We start from the raw sequence: 22,775 nt of genomic DNA, 5'->3' as shown, positions 1-22,775 counted from the left end.
ACCTTGGAAGGTCGCCCATGAGTCAGAATTCATCCCTAAATCTGAAAATGTCTCCCCACCCCTACCTTAGCAAGAGCCACACTATTTTATTGGGCTGGCCAGTTATGCCCCATGGTCATTTTGGCTTGTATTAAATGCTAATCCTATTCAAGAAGGAAATGGACACAACTCATTTCAGCAGACCTACTCAGTTGGATACCATGCATTTACCTCCCGTGCATATCCTAACTTCAGCCGCAGATTTAGGATCACAAGAGGTGATAAAGCAATTGCGACTGTCAAAATCCTGCAATAGCATGTGAAGTGTGAAGATGAATATCCAACTCACACTTATTTTGGCCACAGGAGAGAATGTGATGCTGGGACTGTTTGTTAGAAGCAGTCCAGAGTCAGGCTACCTTTTCCTTCAACGTCAATTTCAGGTTGTTGCTCAGGCCACTGCTACTATGAAAAATTCACTGGAAGAGCCATGATGCCTGGGGTTGATGGGAGTGGTAGGGTAAACAGTTGGAGGCACCCAGCGGATAGCTCAGCCAGCAAGAGCATGAGGCTCTTAATCTCAAGGCCATGGGTTCGAGTCCCATGCTGGGCAAAATATTCCTGCATTGCAGGGAGTTGAACTAGATGACCCTTTGTGGCATCTTCCAGCTCTGTAATTCTATAACTCAGGCTTCCTCAAACTCGGCCCTCCAGATGTTTTGAGACTACAATTCCCATCATCCCTGACCACTGGTCCTGCTAGCGAGGCATCATGGGAGTTGTAGGCCAAAAACATCTGGAGGGCCGAGGTTGAGGAAGCCTGAACTGGTCTTCTTTCCCATTTTATGGCTAAGAAGTGTCTAATCCAGCAAAACGGCACCCCATACGTCCCCTGGCATAGAACAAGTCTCCTTAACACACACACACCTTTACTTAACATTCAGCTTTCAAGTTTAAAAGAAAACAATAAAAAATATAGGAAATATCTTTGCTTCCGAGAGCATTATCATACAGTACTCTAGGTTAAACACAAGTATCTACATTAAAGTTAAAAATAAATAGGATGAAGGCAAATTCATCTGGTTCTAGAGATGGCACAGAGATCTTGGCTGTGAGTATGACAAAGTATCATGAAATCTATTAATAGACTTTAAAACAGCCCGGCACAAAATACTTAAACCTTACTCATCAAGTGAGACCAAAACAAGATGTTGTAAGCGTAAGCAGCAGCAGCAGCAACAGCAGGTCTGTAAACAGCTGGCAGAGTTGAAAAGGAGCCTCTCTCGCAAGTGTGTCTTTTTCTGGCTTAAAGAGGGTATATATAGGGGGGGGAGGGACTTCAGTATTTACTTGTGGAAAGCAGGGGGTTGCAAAAGAACCCCGACCAAGTCTGAAGGAAGAGAAAACAACAGCTGACCTTAGCTGGAAAAGGGGAGGGAGAGGGTAAGAAATGAGAAACTGAAGCAGCATCACAGAATGACAACACACAACCCCCCCCCCCGCAAGCAACGATGTCCCCACTTCCCCCAGGCAGCTCTGATGGAGGACCTCACCCGCCGTTCCTGCAGCAGATTTCCCCCCCCCAGGGGTGGGGTACCAACTGAATCTTATAAATTAGTGGCCATTCTACCTGCACAACCCAGAAACAGCTATGCTTTGCCATGCCTAGGGCAAGCATACAGCAGCAGAGGCAGCCACCGTGGGCAAGGCCCTCTAAAATAACCTCCTGTTTCCATCTTTGCTAGTGCTGTGCCTTGGCAGCAACAGAGTCTCCTTCCAAATTGCACTGTGATTAAGGCACCGACCGTGAAGAGCACCTCAAAACAATCTACTGGAGGGTAGGCCCCCCTAGGTCACTAAACTGGCAATGCTCCCCTGCCCAAAGCTGGCCACTCAGACTAAGGATACTAAGATTGAGTAGACAAGAGCTCTTTTGTCTTGGGTCCCCCAGATTTGGGCAGACTATAACTCCCATCACCCACAGATAGCTTAGTCCAGGGGTCAAGGATGATGGGTGTTGCTGTCAACCTACATCTGGGGATCCAAGGTTGAAGAACTCTGTGCTTATAGAAACAATGATTCTGATGGGAGCTCCTGCGACAGGAATCAATGGATGATATTCCAGCAGCAACATGCAACTGAAGAAATGGGCATCATTCAGGTTGCCGGGGGGGGGAGGAAGAGCAGCCCCCCCCCATAGGACTTTTCCCCTAGTAGGACTTGGTGGCAGACCCAAGGCACCAGCTAGTGACAGCAAAGATGTCCGGCTTATTTTTAGCCACACAGGAAGAGCCTTGCTGGATGCAGCGAAGGGTCCGTCTAACCCAACACCCCCATTTCTGACAGTGGTTAGCCAGAAGCTTCTGGCAAGCACAAAAGCTCTCTTTTGCCAACTAGCATTTAGTGGCACTCTAGTCTCCCACACAAGGACGTTTCACTGAGCTAACCTGAATAAAAACGGCCGCTGGGCGACTCCTGCAGAAACGCTACAAGGGGACATCACATCTTGTGGCAAGGAGTACCATAAATAAATTCAGTGTGGTGTGTCTCTCCTGAACCTACTGTCTTTCGATTTCATGGGGAGACCTCAAATTCTAGTGTTGAGCGAGGGGAAGGAAAGCCTTTGCTCTATCTGTGTTCTCCTCTCCATGTATAATGACTTTACGTGAACTGTGCTCATGCCTTCGTTTGGCTATTTTTAAGCAAAACAGCACCAGATCATGTTAGCCTAAGGGGAAGTTTTCTGATCAGCTATTTTCAAACTCCTTGGGAACTGCCAGGAAGGAACCAGAGGAGAATTGGACACCTCCCTTTTCAGGGATTCCCCTGAAGACAGCACTGTTGATCTCAAAGAGCCCGCTCCTTGCCCTCCTCGCCACCCATGCAGTCCTCGCAGCCGAGGACACCCGCCTCCCAATCCTCTCCCAGCTTGCCTCCCCAAGAAGCGGCGCCACAGATTTCCTCCAAGCCCCAGAAACAAGCTGTCTGACTGCTAGCGCAACTCGTTCAGGTTCAGGTTGTGGAGGTTCTGGCGCTGGCGGTTCAGGCTGACGGCGTTGTCCAAGGGGCGCTCCTCACCCTCTTCCAGCGTCTCGGGCATGAACTGGCGGAAAATGCTGACGCTGCTGTGCCAGAAAATCGGCTCGGGCAGCTGGCCAGCCAAGCTCCACTTGCGGGTCTCCGGATCGTAGGACTCCAGCATCGCCGAGAGTTCAAAGGTGTTGTCGTAGCCGCCGGAGACGTAGAGCTTCCCTCCCAGGACGGCCAAGCTCCCTCCAACGTGCACCTGGAAGAAAAGAAGAGCGGTGTACAAACCAAGCAATCTCTTATCTACACTGCATTTTGGGAGGTTGGTCGCCTGCTTGCTATGCTTCTCGTAAACCAAATGGTGCAGCGTGGTTCCCGATAATCAAGGAGCAGGTTTTTGTCTGTGTTTGGATGCAATTGGATGCCCTTTCGAATTGAAATGGTGGGCTGGACTTTAAAAAAGGCTTTTCTATTCTAATGAAAATGATTCGGTAGTGCTGTATTGTATTATTTATGCAAATTGATTTTATCTAGAGTTAAAGATATGACTGGGACAAACCTTGTTATGTTGAGTTCGTATTTTGCACAATTTGTATACGGTGTCTCTTTGATAATGTGTGGTTTGCTATGCCTAATAAAGGATCTTGATTGACTATTCTAATAGCGACGCCTTGAACTGGCAGCAAATGGGCACAGGCGTAACAGGAGAGTCTCTCTCCTGACAGCAACCAGGCTGGAGCAATCTGCACTAACTGCGGCTCCCAGATCAAGTGCAAGGGATTCCCCACAAAAAGCACATTGGAGTAATCCAACCCTCTCTCGCTAAGGCTTTTCTCCACTGCCACCTTTGGTCTGGACTCTTCAATCTCCTCCACCTTCAGTTCCAATTACTGCTCTTTAAAGATCCGAGACCCTCACCTGAAGCATTGGAGGGATCTTGTCCCATTCGTTCTTTGCTGGGTTGTAGACATCGACTTCAGCAGAGTCGTCCCTGCAGAAGGAAATCAAGTAGAGGTGACCGAGAAGAAGATCCAAACACCCCCTAGCCTTGTTGTGCGGATGGGAGGGAAGGCACAGTCCTCGAGTGTCTACTTTATTCCTTAACGGGGCATGGGGACCCAATCCACTCAGGCCTCATAGCGCTTGGCGCACACACGCAAAGTCTCAAGATTTCCAGGGCCTTTTGTGAGCAACTTAGAAAATAAAGATTCTGGTTGGTAGGATTGATGGAAAGGAAGATGATGATGAGGAGGTCCTTGTGTAAACACACCAAACCTGCAAAAAATGTCCCTTTCTCTGTCCTCTGCTTGCCCCCAACCTTCCAGAGATTTGCAAACTGCTCTTTCCGCAGCCTCTCTAAAAGCAGCATTCCTCCAGATGTTTTAGACTATCAAGACTTTGAAAAGCTGGTATCACTGGATCAAGTCTATCAGTTATGTGGAATTAATGAAGCTCAATAGTTTTAACTGGAACATGAATACATGCGCAATTAATGGCTACTGTTTTGAATGCTATTTTGCTATATTACCTTCTTTAGTGAAGCATGAAAAATGGTATTTATAGGGTGGGGCGCACAGGGGATGAGTTTATGGAGCCAAGGCGATGGTGGCCTGAACCACTGAGCTAGACTTTGGAAGAGGAGGAGCTGCCTGCCATTTCCACCCATCTTTTTTTGGAGGAGGGGAAGGAGATAAAAGGAGAAACCCTAGAAGCTTCCTGAGCCGTTGCGTAACGCCCGTCTCCTTGCTCTGTTCACGAAACAGGGAGCCTGACAGCAACAGGTGAGGGGTGTCGATGACAAAAGAAATGTGCTTTTTCTGACCCTCAGAATGGCAGCCTGGGAACCCCATCAAGGCTACCACAAAACTCCCAGCTGAAACAGAAAGGCTCAGAACCTTCTCCTGGGCTGCTTCCTCCTCCCATCCCAGCAAATGTCAAATGCCAATTGAATTCGTTTAACTTCGTTGGGCAACCGTGTTTACAATGAAATGTGGCACTTAGCAGAAAGGTTTGGGGAGGTGGGTGCAAAGTGAAAGGGTGTGTGTGTGAGGGTCACTGTCCTGTCGGCTTCGGGAGATGCAAAATGTTTCTGGAGCCTCTGCAGGAATCTGAACTATTTCTCAAGCCAAGCTCTGGAGGGTTGCAGAATGCACAATTGCTGCTGGGGAGTAGAGCAGCCAAACGCTTTAGCAAGCAACTGTTAAATCTCAGTGGGGCTGGCAGAGACAGGGGGTGGAATGGGCCAGAATGAATCTCAGCAGCAGGAATTCCAAGCTTCCCGTTCCTTGCCTTCACCAGCGGATTGAAGCCCCTTAAGATTCATTTCAAACATCAGGATCAGGGGGCAATTCCTGCTTTCAAAAAAGGATTTTCTTTACGTCTGGGGAAATGGGGTGCATGCCCTGCCCCCAAATTAGGCCGAAGCTAGCACTGCAGGAGAGAAAAGAGCCCTGCAGGGACCAAGTGCTTATAGTAAGCCAGACAGGCGTGCGAAAGCGAGTTTCACCATCCTGGCACCCTGTGAGGGTTTTGTACAGGCCATGATTGAGCCAAGAATCAGGAAAGTCCCTATTTGGACCCCAGAGCTATAAAGTCACTGGGGCCCCATGACACAGCTGTTCATTCATTCGGAAGAGCATGCTGTACCTCCCACCCACCCCCACCCCCCGGCAAAAAATAATAATGTCTGGCTTCTAGAAGAAGGATGAGACTGAAGGTCACAAGGAAGCTCCGCCCAGCCCCTGTTCACACAGGAGGAACCGAATGAGCCTCCACACCAGAGGAAGCCTCTTGGTGACTGTAGGAGCCACAGCTGTAGCAGTCCCTGGCCCCTGCCTGGGCAAGTAAATGGGTGACCGATGGCAGTGAGTGGGCTGTGGCAGCTACAGTCACATGGAGGCTCCTCAACCAATGGGAGTTTCCTGTCACAGCAAAGATCCGCCAGGTCTTAAGCTGGTTCTGGAACCCATTTCTGAAGTCTACAGAGCGTGAACTGCAACCTGAACAGAGCAGGTGCCCAAATCCCAACAAGGCAAGGGGCAGCTGACCCCTTCTCCTTCCTTCCCCCTCCTCGCCACTCCCCTTGGCCAACTTGAAAGATAACAAGCTTATCCGAACTATTTTCAGACCTCGCTCGATCACGAGCTCAGCCCATCACTGGCTGAAGGGCTCGAGTGCCTTTCAGATAGCAGGAACCTGACCTACCACAGCCCCTCTCGATGAAGGGCACCAGGGAAGCAACAGGCACTTGGAAGCTCCCTTCCCTAAGCTTTGCCAACTTAATCTGCAGAAAGAGCTTTGGAGGTATGAAGCAAAGTTCCTTCTAGGGGGATGGGGGGGGGCAAGAGTTCCTTCCCACCCCCTGCCCAGTCCGGGATGTTGCATAACTGGACCAGCATCCCACAACCCTCCAAAAACTCCAGAGAGATCAAACACATTCACAAAGAAGCTCGTAAAAACTCCTATGCAGACACATCCCTGTTTCTGGCCTAGCAGGGCTATTGTGTGGGTGGGACAAGTGGCTTTTTTTACAATTCTAGGTCGCACGCTCCCACCCTCACCCCATCTCGAGAGGAGATGGCAGCGGCTAAGGCAGCCCTTACCTGACAAAATACATCAGCCCGCTGAGAGTGACGGTCTTGGGTGCGAACGACCAGGGGGGCAGCTGCCCGCAGTTCACCAGGGACCACAGGTCCGACTCGGGGTCGTAGCACTGCATGACCATGGACTCCTTGCCGGACAAGGAGCCGGTGGCGTAGAGCTTTCCGCGGCAGGCGGTGGTGGAGCAATTGTCCATGGGGTAGAGCATGGGCTGCAGGGGCTCCCAGGAGTCCAGCGTGTGGTCGTAGCGCTCGGTGCTGTCAGAGGCTACCACGTAGAGCAGCCCGTCCAGGACCACGGAGCTGTGGTACTCGCGGGCCTTCAGCATGGGAGACACCTCCGTCCACTCGTTCACACTGGAGTTGTAGCGCCAGACGCAGTCGTAGAGCCTCGAGCCATCGGAACCTCCTAGGGGCAGAGCACCGCGTCCCATTAGCACGGAATCATTGACCTGTAGAGTTGGAAGGGACCCCAGGGGTCATCTGGCCTGACCCCCAAAAATGCAGGACTCGCACACAAGACTGTGGCTCAGGGCACATGGTTCACCCTAACGGTTCACTTACGTAAGGCAACAGCTCCATCTAATTGAGCTCCTTTGTACTGTGTTAAACCGTGCCTTCTTACAAGCAGCAGCAAATCTCCTAAGATTTGGGGCAGAGGTATTTCCCCTGGAGAATGCAGACCACGACTTTGATCCATGAAGGCTCTTTGCTACACACCAACAAATGCATTTCTTAATTGGGGGAGAACTGCCCATGTCCTATATTTGCTTGCAAGCCCAAATGCCCCTCGCTGAGACACCTCAGCATTCCTTCAAGCAAGACCAGACTCTGATCAAACCCAGAAAGAAAAAAGGGGTACGCTAATTTCCAGGGGGGGAAATGGGGTACACGGCCACTATCATCTGTGGCAAAGAGAATCAGCTTCAGGCCTGTGTCTGATGCTCTCAGACTCTGACAAGAACCAACCTATAGCTTGGGGAGAGCTGATGGCCCTCCTGTGGCACGATGGGTCAGTGCGCCTGGCCGTTAACCAGAAGGTTGGTGGTTCAAGACCACCCAGGGATGGCAGTGGGCAGGATTTGGACCAGATGACCGTCATGATCCCTTCCAACTCTACAATTCTATTCTATGATGGAGATGTGGTACCCGCAAGGCGTTTGTAGACTACAGCACCCATCCATCCCTCACCTTTAGCTGTTTTGGTTGGTGTGGATAGGAATAGTTGGGATGGGCGTATAGGCTACCCACCTGTGCTGTACACAGACTTCAGCTGCATCCTTCGTCTGAAGTCTACAGGGCTTAACCATGCTAGCAGAACCTCAGCCTGGCTGATGGGGCAAACTTCATGGCTTCTCCCCACCAAGAGGAAGACCCCGTTCCTCTGCACATCCCAGTGATCAGCTGTGGGCATGGGACTGGGGCCACCAGCTACCCTTACAAAACCTCCTTTCTGGGCCCTGCACATGTATGTTTGCAGGGTTGTGGTGGTCCCCAAAGCTCACTGGGGGAGGCTTTACCAAGGGAGAAAATGTCTGCCCCAAGGGCAGCTGCTCGATGGGAATGAGTGAAAATCCTCCTAATGTCCTTTGACAGCTGTATGGAGAACTCCCGCAGGGAAGATTCCCAGGAGGGCAGCTGGTGCTGGGGCAGAGCACAGAGGCGTCTCGGCTCAGGTGTCTCCCTCGCTGGCTCCTAGCACCCGCTCTATAAATAACTTGCAAAGCAAGGAACAGGAAGGGGGCGTGGAGACTCACACAGAGCCCCTTGTTCAGCGTCCTCTCTCCGGCTTCCCAGGAGGAAGGTCAAAACAAACTGAAAGCTGCCCACAAGCTCAAAGGCAGATGCTGCTGGTGACACATATCATCATCTCTGAGCATCGGCCACACACGCTGCGGCTAAAGAAGGCACACAAGATTGTCAGAAGAGCCCTGCAGCTGGATCAGGCCCACTTAGCTCAGCATAGTGACCAGTCAGATGCTTATAGGAAGCCGCAAGCTTCCCAAGAGTGATATGTCTGCAGCCTAACACAGTACATTCAGCCATAGGGCATTATTGACAAGAGAGAAAGGAGAGAGAGTGGATGGGGCCTGTTACCCTGGAGAAGAGCTGCCTGTAGGGTTTGGGCAGGAGGGTAGCTAGGTCCTTAGGGCGCTGATATGCATGGGTCCCCTTAAGATAATAAGAACTGAACAATACAGCTGTATCTGATCAATGGCCTATTTAGTTGCAACTCCTGTTTTCACAGGGGCCAACCAGATGCCCCAATGGAAAGCCCACAAGCAGGACCCAAGCAAAAACTGCCACTCTCCAGCCAGCGACTGAAATTCAGAAGCATTGCTGCCTCCATCCCTTAAGGCAGAGCCTAGCCAGGGTTGCTAGTAGCCATGGATACCCTTGTTTCCCCATGAACCTGTCCAATGTTCTTTTAAAGCTGTCCAAGTTGGTGGCCATCACCGCCTCCTGCGGGAGTTCCGTGGTTTAGGCGCTGTTCACGCGCCTTTTAGAGGGCACCCCTGTGGCAAACTCCTTCAAGCAGGGCTAGGGACCCTCCAGCAACTGGCAGCCCTCCCGTCCCGGCTCACCGGTGACATAGATGTCGTTGCCCAGGGCGGCGGCGCTGTAGCCTCCTCCGAGGTGCTCGGGGAACTCGGCCAGGTAGCGCCAGTGTCCCGTGCGGGGGTTGAAGCAGTCGACGGTGACGAGCTCGTCGCAGTCGCGGTCGCAGCCGCCGAGGAGGACGAGGATCTCGGCCAGGCCGGTGGAAGGGCGCGGGCGGAGGCGGGCGCAGGGCGCGCGGTCGTGGCGGTCCAGGCGGCCGGCCTGGAAGAGGCGCGCCTCGGCCACCAGGCGCAGGCAAGCCTCGGAGCGCGCCACCAGCGGCTCGCCCTCGACGTGGGCCAGGAGGGCGAAGCGGCGCACAAAGGGCAGCCGGACGTGCGCCAGGAGCTGGGGCAGGAGCGGAGCGCGGGCTGCCGGCTCGGCGCGCACCCAGCGCAGCGCCAGCTCGAAGGCCGCCTCCTCCTTGGGCACGCGGAGCGCGTCGTCGCGCAGGTACGAGAGCAGCCGCGGCAGCGGGAGGCGCTCCATCTGCGCCGCCAGCTCGCCCTCGCTCTCGGCGGCGTGGCGCAGGACGCAGCGGCGGGCGGCGGCGGCCAGCGGGGCGCACGCGAAGGCCTCGCCGAACTCCTGCATCTCCAGGGCGGCGGCCGGCTCCAGGCGAGCCGCTAGCCAGGCCCCGCACGCCGCCTTGACGGCCGGGAACTGCAGCAGGTCGGCGGCGCGCAGCAGGCGCTCTGCCAGCTCCGGCCCGCCGGGAGACGCCACTCGGCCCGTGTAGGCGAAGTCGAGCAGCAGGGCCAGGCACTCGGGCTCCACGCCGTGCAGCCGCACCCGCGCCGCGCGCGCCTCCCGCAGCCCGCCGCCGAACATGGCGCGGAAGTAGCCCGAGGCCGCCGCCAGCACTGCCCGGTGGGCGCCGAACTCCCCGCCGCCCGCCAGCAGCGTCACGTCCAGCAGCGCCCGCTCCGTCCGTAGCGCGCACAGGCCCCGGAGCAACGCCGACGCGTGCGCCGCCTCCTCCGCCGTCGCCTCTTCGCCCGTCGTCGGCTCCATTCTTGCCCACCGCTGAGACTGCTGCCCGACGCCTCCGCGCACCCCTCGGCCGGCTCCTCCCTCGCCTGGGCTGGCGCCGGTCCCGCGCGCGCTCCGCCTCCTCCGAAGGGCGACGACGGCGCGCCTGGCTGGCTGGCTGCGAGGGCGCCGCTCTCAGTCGCCAAGCAGCTTCGGAGAACGCCAGGCTCCTCGCTGCCGCCCTCCTGCCTCCAAGGGGAGCCGGGGAGGGGGCGGGTTCTCTCGCTTCAGCCCCGGGAAAAGGGCAAGCCTGGACTCTGGAGAGGAAGCGTCCGCTAGCTCCAAGCGAAAGGCCACAGGCGCTCGGCTGGACGTAAAAGGCAAATTGCTTGGAGCCTTCCCAAGGCAGTGGCGGCGCCTTTCAGCCTCCACCTGAACCTTCGCTAACTCTGAAAGGCTCGTGGGTGCGCAGGAAGAAGACCCAGGGGAAAGGCTAGCGGGATGCGCCTGGCGATAGTCCTCCTTGCATAGCTGCTCGGGACATCATAGCTACCTGCTGCGTGGCTACTAGTCACGATGGCTCTAATACTCCTAAGGCTGTAATGTTTCTGAATGCATCTTGCTGGAAACTTCAGGAGGGGAGAGTGACTTTGTGCTGGGGTTTCCAAGAAGGCGGCATCTTGGTGGCCCCTGCCAGAACAGAATCCTGGACTAGATGGGCCACTGGTCTCATCCAGTTGGCTTCTTTAATATTATGTTCACTGTCTGCACAACTCACTTCCTAGTGAACATGCATAAGGTCAGGCTCCGTGGTAACAGCTACAATTCCCTCTTGACATTTAATTCTGTTGAATTTATTTTACTGTATTTTATTTTATATATTGTAGATTTTTAGTATATTTAGTTTTTGCTTATAAACGTTCTAAAGCAGAGGTTAGCAACCTTTTTCAGCCATGTGCCGGTTCACCGTCCCTCAGACCATGTGGTGGGCCGGGCTATATTTTTGAAAAAAAATATGAACGAATTCCTATGCCCTACAAATAACCCAGAGATGCATTTTAAATAAAAGGACACATTTTACTCATGCAAAAACACACTGATTCCAGGATCATCCATGGGCTGGATTTAGAAAGTGATTGGGCTGCATCCGGCCCCCAGGCCTTAGGTTGCCTACCCCTGTTCTAAAGAAACAAGGCACTGAGTGAGCAGGGGTTGGGCCAGTCTTGTTTTGGGAGTAACTCCCTTTGAACTCAGTAAGGCGGACTCCCAAATAAACGTGAGGCAAGGCCTTGTGGACTTTCCCAGGAAAGGGCCCGTTTCACCACTCTTTCACATTCTGATGCATGCAGAAGATTATGATGCAATAAAGAATTAGTCACTAACACCCCTGTTCTAAATATAGTGGGTGATGCCAAGTAAGTCATACCCAGAGAGTGACTTAGCTGGATATCCCCCGTCATGGGGAATTTGTGGATCTGGCTCCTAAGCTTAGGACTTCACAGCTCCATAGTCTGGTGGTGCAATAACTCAAGTGCATCTCATTCTAGGTGCACTCAGGTGGGCCATTTCCAAAAAGCAACAACTTAAGCAGTCAAGTTCTTCTTTATAGTGCCAAAAGAAAGGGGGATAAACAAATCCTGTTCACATTCATGCATCCATTATTATTTGACAGACTTGGACACTCGCACACTTACAGAGGCTGCGAAACCCCTCTCCTCAGAACTAAAAACAAAAGCAAATTGTTAATGGGTTTTCCCAATACCCCCACCCACTGCAACAACACTGCTTTATTAAGATCTGGTACCTTTTCTACCCAGCACCAAATATGGGGTTACAATCTAAAATTCACCCCAGCAAGTGGGAAGATTGCAGTAGGATAAATGGCAAAACATGACTTATTATTTCAGTTACACAAACTTGGTGATCTCTTGGTCCTAAGCAGGGCACACCTTTGCCATGGAGCTTCCAAAGACGCCTGGTTTGAGTTGGGGCCTCAGCATCCGAGCAGCGCACTTCAAGAATGTTGTGCTGAAGCTCTCCAGTCATAGCCTGAGTGTTTTCTCTCACAAAGGCCTCCTCTGTTGCAAGGACACTGCTTCTCTCGGATCTGCAACTGCTGATCAGTACATAACCATGTCAGCTGCTTATATAAAGCACACCAGGCCAGATCCCGTGGCTGTAAACATCCCAGAAAAACTTAGCAGCAGAGACGTTTGCTTTCCTTAGCTGGGCAGTTTCCATTTTCTGTGCTGTTAGTAGTACCAGTATTTCCCTCCCCGCCCCTCATATAAAAAAAAATACAGTATTTGGTTTTTTAAAATAATTTTATTTATAGTTTTCATTTATATACATTTCAATAGTTTAACAATAGTTGTAACATTTCAAACCTCGACTTCCTCCTCTTTCTGCAGTTCCTTAAATTTATTTTTATTTTATTTATTTTTATTATTTCCAGCATATTCTAAATTAACTTATTCTAAAATATTTGTTGTTTTTTTTAATTGGGCAGTATCCAATGTCACTCACACTCAGACGAGACCCATGGATAGGCAGAGGTCGCTTTTTGCAATATCTGCATTTATTTACAGATTCCCCAATGGCTGGCATTAACATAGCAGACCCTGGATCTGTAGTCTCCCACTGGGAGAGGGGAGGGGGGGATTAAATCCAGTGGTCCAGAGATTGAGAGGAATCTCCTTAACAAAGGGAAGGTGCTTGGCCACACTGCCAGGGCCTTTATGGCAATCCCTGGCACTGCTGCTAGGTCCCATTAATGTAACAATCAGGAGGCTTGTCGGTAGATCAGACCTGCATTGACACCATCAAAACCCATAAAAGCATAAGGTTGAATTAACTCTATATCTGCTGGTCTCCTCTACTGATCTCTCAAGGATGGAAGGGCCCATCTTATTATTTGGATTCATGTTTTTAAAAAGGCATGCTTATTGCTGCTTCTGAAAAACTGAACCACCTTGTGTGCCACCAGAGGCTATGCAACCCCCTCAGGCTTTGCATCAGTCTGGGAACTGTTCTGTGATTTTTATGACCAATCTCATGGTTGGCACATTCATACTAAATATGATTTTATCTAGCAACGTCTATGAACAGCTGATATATTTTGGTATAAACACTGTATGAACCGTGCATCCTACCATGGAACATATTTTAGGCTATTTGGCCTTTGCAAAGCGTTTTTTAAATTTTACCTTGCATTTTTACCCCTTTTGTTTTTATGACTGTGTTTATGATTTAGTTTGATGTTTTGTTTGTTGCATTTGCAAATCTTATTTTTAAAAGTTTATAGACACACACACCAATTACAGGGACCTCTGAAAGGGCTTCCCGTTATTGCGGAGTGTCCTGAAACTTAATGAATTGCGACCTCAATTGTAAAAAACAAAAACCTTGCAAGACTTCCTGCGAACTTCCAGTGCCTCCCAAACCCCGACTGGGAAATTGCCCACCAGGATCCCTTAAAAGGTGCCAAGCTTCCGGGTGAGTGTCACAAGGCAGAAGCGAGCCAAGGGACTGACGCGCGTCTACCCGTCCTTTCCCTTCTCCGCCTCTTTGCTCTCCAGTGGCCGATCGCTCGGTGGAGAGCTAGGACTACGATTCCCGGCTTGCCATGCGAGCTGCGCAGGCGCAGTGCTGCCGCCAGACAAGGAGGCTCCTCCCCACTCGGGCGGGTGGGGCGTGGCTTCGGCTTCCTCCCCCGTTGCCGGTCCCGGGAGGCGCCGCCGCCGCCGCCGTTGGCTTGCCGCCTCCTCCTCCTCCACCACCTCGCTCGGTTCTCTGATCCCACCCAGCCTGCCAGCCATGGATTCGGACTCCTGCGCTTCCCCGCCGCCCCCCGAGGTGAGAAGCCCCCCTTGCCCTCCCCCCAGTGATGGGGTACAAGGAGTCCCGCCCCCTCCCAACCCCCCTGCCCCATATATACCCCCCAGAAGCCCCACTTTCTCCTCTCCCCCCTCCATCTCAGTTTCGTCCCCCCCCCCGCTTTCTCTTCATCCTTCTCCAAGCCTTCTACCCGCCCCCAGCCCCAGTTCAGGACACCCCCATCCACCGCCCCCCCCCCCGCGCAGAACTGGGTCTCTCGCTTGAGGTTGGATGTACGTGGGTGGGAGAGGGGGAAGGCGTGGCAGAGTTGAGGGGGTGTCCGGAGCTTCTTTTTTCTCCATTTAAATCTCCCCCCCCCTCTTCCAGCACACCTTTTCAAGCCTTCCTCGGCCACTGTTCTCCCCTCCCTTCTTTTAAGGGTGCGATCCTTCTCTGGTCCTTCACCAGCACCCAGGGGTGTGATTGCCCCCGCCGCCCAGGGCCGGTTGGGATCGGCTTGCTGGGCAGCCGGTTGCCCCCTCCCCATGCCTGACCCTCACTCCTAATCCCAACAAAGAAGCAGGCTCCCCTCCAGAAGAAACCTCCCCGCCCCCCCTCCACCGGGCATTGCCCACTTATTGTGATGGCAGGGGGTGGGGAATGGGCAAAAGTCTGCAGTGTGGCGCGGCGCTTTACGGGGGTGATTGCAAAAGTGGGGGTCCCCTCTCCTGCAGCTCCTCAGCCAGTCACCCCTCCCTTTAGCAAAGTTTTTCTCAACGCCCCCCCCCCCGCTTTTTCGCTCTCCGAGTGGCACCGCGCTGGCCCTGCCCTCTTCGAGTCCGTGGCTGACGCCCCTAGTGGTTACGCCCGCCTCTTCCTCCCTCCTTGCAGGATTTTTCTCCCGGATCCAAACGATGCCGCACGGTGGAGGATTTCAACAAGTTTTGCACATTCGTCTTGGCCTACGCGGGGTACATCCCCTACCCGCAAGAGGTATGGACGTCGGAGTGCGGGGTGGAGGCTGCCTTCCGTGCAGCTGGATAATCGGGGCGGGAGGGGAAGGGGCGGGCTCTGCTTCCCAAGATGCGGCTACGCTGCTGTGCAAGAGTAGGTGTTCTTTTCCCCCAAAGGCTTTCTGGGATTCGGGGCCCTGGCAGACTCCGGTTCATTGGAGGGGGGGGGGTTGTTTCCGGAGGGCAACGATCGGGGGAGCAAGCAGTGAGTCAGGGAAAGGTAATTTTTGTGTGTGCGAGAATGCCTTTGCAAATGCTGCCTGGGGATTAGGATGCGTTTGTGGGATGAAGTGTCAGGAGGTGCTTTTTTGTTCTTGTGCAGATTGGCAGCCTTTGCCAACCTCTTGCCAGCCTTTACCAACCTCCAGAAATTTTGGACTACAATTCCCATCAGCCCCCATGGGCCATCATGTAGTCATACTGATGGGAGTTGTGGTCTGAAACCCCTGGATAGCCCCATGTTGGCTACACATGTATTGATAGGGAAGTGGGAAAGGCTGATCTACAGCTCTTCTGTTCTGTCCTGTCCACCCTGAATGTCCAAACGGACCAGCTGTAGTGTCAAAATGAAGGCAAAACAGTGGAGATTCCTGCATTGCAAGGGGCTGGACTAGATGGCCCTTGGGGGGATCCCTTCCAACTCTGCAGTTTTGTGAAATGGTACAGGTGCAAGTTAAAACAATTGTTTGGGTGCTGGGCCCAGTTGCACCTTCCACTTAAAAGGCATGCAGCCTCTGTGAAACTGATTTCTCTTTCTGCAGGACGCTTCTGTGCGGAGCGCCCCCAGCCCCCCCAACAGCACCGGGGGCACCATCGACAGCGACAGTGGGGATGTGGGTGAAGCAGGGCTCCCCTCTGCCCTCTCCTTGTCCGGGAAAGCCCAGAAGAGCTTCAGCCAGCTGTCACATCGGAAAGCTTACACCTCCCTCTACCAGTGGGCAAAGCCACAGGACTTCCTGCTGGGCAGGAAGAAAATGGGGCTCAGGAGGAAGAGGAAGCTGAAGCGGAGGGAGGTGCTGGGAGGGGAGGAGTCCTATGCGCAGGCGCCCACGAGCCCCTCTTCGGAAGGCGATGCCCACTCCTCCACGGGACGCTGCTCGGCATGGGACTCGGACTCGCTCTCCAGTGCCTCGTGCCCGCCAGCGGCCCCACCAGAGGCTCCACGCCTGGTTCAAACAGTGGGCAAGCGCACCATCATCCGGCAGGGGAAACAGGTGGTGTTCCGCGACGAGGACGGCAGTGCAGATGACGAGGACATCATGGTGGATTCAGGTATGGAGCAGAGAGGCTCTCAAACAAAGCACTGTCTTTCTGCATCAGGCGGAAGGTTAAAAGCAGGGGAGCCATGAAGGCTGGATGAGCTCCAGCCAAAACTTGCAGAAAACATCTGAAGGGCACTAGCCTAGTGACTGCAATGCTGGTGGCACCACATGGGAGAGCTTTCTCGGTGGTGGCTCCCTTTACGTGGAACGCTTTGCCCTGTTCCCCTTTTGATTTGTGTTCTACTAGCAACCGAAAACTTTTAAAATGAGCTTTTTGATTCTCTTGCTGTTTCACGACCTGATTGCAAATATTGCCTTTTAACTACTTCAATCATTTGAGTTTTTAATGGCTGGCTCACTTCCAGCTTCATATTTGTAAAACCACAAGTGCAATACCCTTGTGGAGGGGGAAAGCAGGGAATTCTCTTGCCACAACAGATGAACTCCTTGGAGAGCCTGTGGGGGCCCTGCAGTTATTGCTGCCCTCCATCATCAAAGCAGCAGCAAGGGATGATGGGAGTTGTAGACCAGAACAGCTGGAGAACTACAAAAGAGTAGCCAGGCCCTTTTCTGTGTCACCAGCAGCAAGAGTGTTGGGCTCACAAATAAGGCTTGCTCCTTGGAGGGAGCATCCACCTACAAACAGGCTTCCCAGGTAGATGAATGCGGTTGTATTTGAGGACTGGTGATGTATCTGATGAGGGTTGCTTACCTGGAACTTGTTTCTCTCTCTTCCTCCCTGCTGCACAGATGACGATTCCTGGGACCTTGTGACCTGTTTCTGCATGAAACCCTTTGCCGGGCGCCCCATGATCGAGTGCAACGAGTGCCACACCTGGATCCACCTCTCCTGTGCAAAGATCCGCAAGTCCAACGTCCCAGAGATCTACGTCTGCCAGAAGTGTCGGGACTCCAAGTTCGACATCCGCCGCTCCAGCCGTTCCCGGATGGGGTCGCGCCGACACTTCCTGGATTAGCAGGGTGGGATTTTTTCCCCTAGCGCGTTTGAAACAAGCGGACTTGTCATGTGAAACATGAGACTCTGGTTGGTGGGGGACAAACCCAGCCACAAGCAGGGAACATCCTCTCTGCGATGAAGGGAAGCGTCTCGAGGCACCCTCAAGGGCCTAAATCGCCACTGGAGAAGGACCCGATTCCGTGCCCCAAAGCAAGTCGAGGAAAAAGGGCATCATTAGGATGATAAGAGGAAGTGGGGAGGCTCCCTGGTGTGCACTTCACTTTCCTTTCTTTCTGTTGTCCCAGGTATGAAAGTATGGCAGGACAAACTGCCTGATAGGTGCTGAGTGACTCCACCATCAGGGAAGAGGATGCAGCAGTTTGACAGCTGGAGATGCCAGCAGCTGTTGCACCTCCACAGCGCAGCAGGTCCAGGATCTCTCTTAAGGGTTGTGTGAAAAAGGGTCGCCTTCCCCATCCAGTGGAGAGCCAATCCGATGTCGCCTCAAAGTGAGACAGCCCGTGGCTGCTTCTTTAAAAGCCACCGTCAGTGGAGGAAGCCATCTGCTCGTGCAGGCAGGGAGAGGGAAGGGCAGCCATTTCTCTCCCTTTGAAGGATGGGCTCAATTCCTACTCTGACGGGCTCCTCCTTCTCTCAGGTCCAGGATGGGCTTCCCTTCACATTGACTGGCTCTGTGTTTGTAAAGTGGGAAGCATGTAAAACGCTTCTTCTGAGCTGATGGGGGTGGTAAGTCTTGGCACCTGGGGATGCTTCTATGCATTCAGCACAGAAGAGTCTTGCAAGCTGGGAAATGGGCGCAGAGATCTCAGGTTTAACAAGCCCAGTGGATTCCTGCCACCAGAGAGCTGATGCCTCCTTTGCAGGGACCAAATTGGCTTATTGCACAGATGTGAATCCTCAAGTGGATTCTCCCTTTGCATCGCTCCAAGCTGTCGACAGCGAGGAAATGTAGTTTTTGTGGGGAAGGAAGAGCAGCAGGCTCAACGGTGTGAGCAGCGCACCAAGACAGTTGTCTTACCCGAGTCTCAGCATGGACAAGTATTCCTTTGGGCACCTAATGTGCGATGACCCAGGCTCTCATATGGTGGACTTGTGTTACAAGTGGTAATGGATGGGGGATTGAAACCCCTTAAGTCATTTACCCAGTTGGTTTGGTAGGGTTCCCATACTGCATTCTTCTGCCATGACTTTGTCCATTTATTAGAAGCAAGTATGAAGAACTTGATTCCTCTACACAGCAGGGTCTGCTTTCCCTCAGGCTCCTCCATTTGCCAAAGACAGTTCTTCTACAGAATGCCCCAGGCTGATGCTGTGATCACTTGGCAGCTTCAGCTACCATCTTGGGTTTTTGTTTTTTAAAAAATTGTCTGCAGAGTGAGACAAATCAGTGTAGGACATCTTGCGGTGGAGGAAACAACCAAGGAAGAAGTTTCCTGTTGAGCAAGCTTTCACTTGTATTTTGGCATTGAGCTCTAAGATCCAGTTTCAACCATTCTGCAATCAGGTGGTGTCTGGCAAGCCCAGTTAATTGGATTTTTCAGCAGAAGAATAAACATCTTGCATGTCTGTGAGTTCATCTTTGTGCAATCTCAGTTTGAGAGCTTTATTTTTTTGTAATTAAAATTATTTGTATTATCGGATGAGGCTCCTTGTCTGTCTTTCTAGAAAAGAAGTAAAATCTTTAAATGGTACATGAGTGACCCGTTTCGCTGCTCAGTAAGAGTGGAGGCAAAATCACTGCAAAGCACTGGGAGAAGGAGCTGGGAAGTGATGGGGTGGTGGTGGCAGCTTGAACATAGATAGCATCCTTTGGGCATGACTTGTGTAATAAATGCGAAAAATGCACTTCCCTTTACTGGGGACGGGTGGTAGTTCAGTGGTAGAGTGCTTGCTTTGCATGTAGAAAGTCCTTAGTTCAATCCCTGGCATCTCAGGTAGGGCTGGGTGCAGACAATCCTGAGCAAGCTGGACCAAGGTTCTGACTGGGCACACGGTTGCTTCTTATTTCTGAGTCTGGAGGAGCAATTCTGTGTCAACACCATTGAATTTCTATTCATTTAGCCCACCCAGTTTTCCACTACAATGCTCAAACCAGCAGAGAGCTTTGAATGCAGGCGATCAGAAATGTCTGGGGATCACGAACACCTTGTTGGCAAATGGGCTCCTGGACAAGATGCCCCCTTGGTCTAATCCTGCAACCAGGATCTCATTTTAGTGCTTAAGGCCCCAACTTTGGGGCTTCATCTCCAGTTACAAAAGGACTAGTCAGCCAAAGTCACAGCCATGGCTGATCAAGGTGCACTAACTGTCCGATGAAAGGATGCGGCTTTGTAGGTTTAAATCTTTAGGGAGGGGTGTTTGGTCAGTGCCAGGAACAACCAATAGGAATCAGCCCCACCCCAAACACTTCATTCCAAACATTGTTAATATTTCTGCTTGATTTTAATGTAATTACAGGCAGAGCTGTTGGGGGAAGAGGACAGTAGTCTCCACTCAGATCACACTTCAGCCTCCGAACTTCTAGTGGCCTGAGACGAGTCCCTATTGTTTTGGTATTTCCCTAACACACACACACTCCCTCTCACCCATATAAAGAATGATAATATCATCCCACCAGGGAGGGTTGTTGAGAAGGTAACCCTAACCCTGAAGTCCCCAATCTTGAGTTTCTTAAAAGCATTATTTGTAGCGAAGCCACTCTTGAGGTAATAACTCACCTTGCAGGCTCAGAAACCTCCCAAAAAGGGGCTTGGGAGTAAGGAGGCGGGGCGGGCAGAGACCACCGCAGTTAGGTAAGAGAGGGGTCATCCCCAAGCCAAAGGGCAACATCCCCACAGCTGCCACCTTTCTTGAGGTTGATGGGATGGGGGCACATGACTAAAGGATTCCCTTAGGTAACAGGCTCAATTTATGGGCATGACCATGAATGCCAATAGCTATTAAGTTAAGCTTGTCACCAAATTCAGCTGAATTAAAGAGGGGGAGAGCACTGGTATGCCAGCTAAGAGCTATGAGCACCTGGAACACGAATGAGAAGAGCATCAAGCACCTGGGTGGCTCTTACAGCCACTTCCCCTCTAGTCTATGGGAGTGGAAGAAGCAGAGGAAATAGAAAATGCACACATTTCCAGACACCAACCATGGCTCCATCACCCTGATGGTGCCCTCTAGCTGCTGTTGGACTCCAACTCCCATCATCCCTTACCCCTGGCCATGCTGGCTGATGGGAGCTGAGAACCTGACAGCAGCTGGAAAGTAACAGGTTAGGGGAGACTGATCCCTTGTACAAAGCCTGTTGCAAGAAAGAATGACCGATTGAGTCACCAGAAGGCACTACATTTAGCCTCTCTGAAGGATCAGAGTAAGCATGGCTGGCTGTACCTTTTGCCTCCTTGCCCGTTGGGAGGCTCCTTGCCCTGCTTTAAGTAGCCAACAGTCTGGAGAAAATGGGTGTCTTTTATTGTCCTTATTTGTTACAAGAGAAACCAGAGGCTCTGTCCTCATCAGCGGCTCATGCACTTTGCAAAATTTCCAGTCAAACGAGGCAGGGGCTTTGGAAAGCGGGGAAGGATTGAAGCGGAGGTGTGCTCAGGCTGAGCTGGGTTCAAAAAGCAGAAGGTTCAAGTGGTTTTTGTCAGTGTTAATTACCAGTGTTAGTTCTAGCCCGATTCTGGTTCTTGAAGAGGCCAGGTCACAGATTTCTGAAACCAGAACTCACTGCGACCCAGGAATAAATACTATGACCATACAGTGTATTTCTCATTCCATCAGCTCTGAAGGAAGTTGGGATAACTGGCATGTGGAAAAATGAATGGGGCAGTTGGGTAGGGGTGTCAACATGAATAAGGATCTTTACTTGAGGGTACCATGGGTTAACCAAGGAGATGGATATTACTAGACCAGAACTTGGTTCAGTGGAAGATGCGAGAGAAAAATAATTGTCCAACAAAACAACTGAGGAGCAGCAACACCTAATTTCAAGAGGAAAAGGGGCCAGGAGGGATGTAACAGGCTTCATGGAATCAGTTATCATTTTACTTAGGGTAAGAGCTGAGGTGGGGACAGATGGTGGGGTATATGATCTGGATCCAAATGAGTGGAGCGAACCCAGTTATACAAACAAATAAAGTGGCGCAGGGGATGCACCACATTGTCTGTGTGTGTTTCAGGAACCAGCAGTTACGACGAAAGGCTTGTTTTGGCATTCAACACCCCCAGGGATCCTAAATAAATGTCATCAAGGAAGGTGTTCCAAGGACTAACAGAGAGGCAACTCCAGCCTCCTCTCTTCGTGTTTGTAAAAGGAGCTCTACACTGCCACCAGGGACAGAGGGCCAAAAATGGGACTCCTGCAACCTCTCCGTTGCTTTCTTGCAGCACAAGAACACCCCTGGTCTGCGGTGGGAGCAATCTTCCATCGGGAATGCTATTGCCTCTGATTTGGCACTCACTTGGCCCTCCCACTCCTATCTCCCCACCCTGCCTCCATCCGCACGACGCCTTTTGTGTACATCAAAACGCTTATGGTGACTTTTACTCCTTTTCCGGGCCAGCTTCTTGCTGTGCTTGGAACAAAGACAAGCTGACAGGGAAACAGTTCCTATTAGTGTATCATATTATATCAGCTGTTAGAGAGAGAGATGATGATGGACAGGAAGATTCAAACGTGTTAAAAGAAAGGCTTACAAATTTCCCAAAGTGCATTTTGATTTCGGAACGTGGATATGAGCACCGTGTTCTTTGCATTGCCAAGCAGCCGCAAGGGTCTGTGCGGAGGAGGCTCGCTCCTTCACCTGAAGTAGCCCGCACCCCCTCCACTTCCTGCAAGAATAAAATCGACACCTCACCCGCCCCGCCCCCCATTGCCCACCTGCCCCAAGGCTCCCCCCACTGAAGAGGGCACTGGTTGCTGCAGGGGAAAGGGGGGTTCCTAGTCTGCAGCCCGCCCCCTTGCGTTGACAGGGGCAGGCTGGAAATGCTGGCCATCGTCAGCTGTGCCAGTCAAGCAACAGCCCCCAGCTGCAGGGTCTGGGTGCCACTGTCTCGTTAGAGCAGATTCCTCTCATTTTGTCCCACAATGTTACGTTGGGTGTCAAACCACCTTCTTCCGCGCCAATCAGGAAATAAGTCGCATCCCCACTCGTCTGAAGACGTTATCAAATCCAGGGAGGAAAGATGGTGCCATATCCGCTGGCTCCTGGGCACAGAACTCAGCACCTGCCCTCTTCCCCACCAGATTAGCTGTCCGCATCAATCCGGTGAGCTGTGCGGGTAGCAAAAAAAGGGGTGGGTGGGGAGAGGAGAGACTGTTTTATAGAGGCTGAGGTCAAGGCAAACTTGCAAAAGAGCCACCAGTGAGGGAGGTGTAAAGGCACTTTTAAAAATAAGCAGTGGGCAACAGTGGGTTCACCCCCAGGAGACCCACATTGTGCTCCTCCCACCCCTGTAAAATACATCCTGCAAAATGGCAAAGGAGAGCAGGAAGCAGCCTGCCTCCAGCCCTACGCAGCATGCCACCATCCACGGG

The 22,775-nt window shown here is 52.1% G+C and overlaps 3 protein-coding genes across 3 annotated transcripts in view; 1 reads left to right on the top strand and 2 right to left on the bottom strand.

Annotated features, from left to right (window-relative positions):
• Positions 1 to 891: 891 nt before the first annotated feature.
• Positions 892 to 11,103, bottom strand: KLHL21 (kelch like family member 21). Its single transcript, XM_083752654.1, has 4 exons — positions 9,191 to 11,103; positions 6,609 to 7,014; positions 3,925 to 3,997; positions 892 to 3,265 (listed from the first exon to the last, which is right to left on the bottom strand). The coding sequence occupies exons 1-4, from the start codon at positions 10,218 to 10,220 to the stop codon at positions 2,972 to 2,974; spliced, it is 1,803 nt and encodes a 600-aa protein (XP_083608780.1). The 5' UTR covers positions 10,221 to 11,103; the 3' UTR covers positions 892 to 2,971.
• Positions 11,104 to 13,840: 2,737 nt separating this feature from the next.
• PHF13 (PHD finger protein 13) lies at positions 13,841 to 18,886 on the top strand. Its single transcript, XM_083752834.1, has 4 exons — positions 13,841 to 14,033; positions 14,886 to 14,987; positions 15,769 to 16,279; positions 17,020 to 18,886. Exons 1-4 carry the CDS (start codon positions 13,995 to 13,997, stop codon positions 17,244 to 17,246), a joined length of 879 nt encoding a protein of 292 aa, XP_083608960.1. The 5' UTR covers positions 13,841 to 13,994; the 3' UTR covers positions 17,247 to 18,886.
• A 1,800-nt stretch (positions 18,887 to 20,686) lies between these two features.
• Positions 20,687 to 22,775, bottom strand: part of DNAJC11 (DnaJ heat shock protein family (Hsp40) member C11) — a 55,184-nt gene continuing 53,095 nt past the window's right edge. Inside the window, exon 16 of the mRNA XM_083752671.1 lies at positions 20,687 to 22,511. Coding sequence (XP_083608797.1) covers positions 22,486 to 22,511 — 26 coding nt within the window. The 3' untranslated portion in view covers positions 20,687 to 22,485. The remainder of the gene's footprint in view (positions 22,512 to 22,775) is intronic.

The sequence above is a fragment of the Podarcis gaigeae genome, assembly GCF_964106915.1.
Source record: "Podarcis gaigeae genome assembly, chromosome: 8".
Classification (NCBI taxonomy): domain Eukaryota; kingdom Metazoa; phylum Chordata; class Lepidosauria; order Squamata; family Lacertidae; genus Podarcis; species Podarcis gaigeae.
This window is presented reverse-complemented; position numbering and strand designations above follow the sequence as displayed.

Bases quoted from the DNA above. Each gene is read 5' to 3' on its own strand.
- PHF13 (XM_083752834.1), top strand. From the start codon at position 13,995: ATGGATTCGGACTCCTGCGCTTCCCCGCCGCCCCCCGAG. The intron at 14,988-15,768 runs GTATGGACGTCG...CTCTTTCTGCAG, and splicing joins ACATCCCCTACCCGCAAGAG to GACGCTTCTGTGCGGAGCGC. The intron at 16,280-17,019 runs GTATGGAGCAGA...CCTGCTGCACAG, and splicing joins GGACATCATGGTGGATTCAG to ATGACGATTCCTGGGACCTT.
- KLHL21 (XM_083752654.1), bottom strand. From the start codon at position 10,220: ATGGAGCCGACGACGGGCGAAGAGGCGACGGCGGAGGAGGCGGCGCAC. The intron at 7,015-9,190 runs GTGAGCCGGGAC...CTCTGCCCCTAG, and splicing joins CAACGACATCTATGTCACCG to GAGGTTCCGATGGCTCGAGG. The intron at 3,266-3,924 runs GTGAGGGTCTCG...CTTTTCTTCCAG, and splicing joins AGATCCCTCCAATGCTTCAG to GTGCACGTTGGAGGGAGCTT.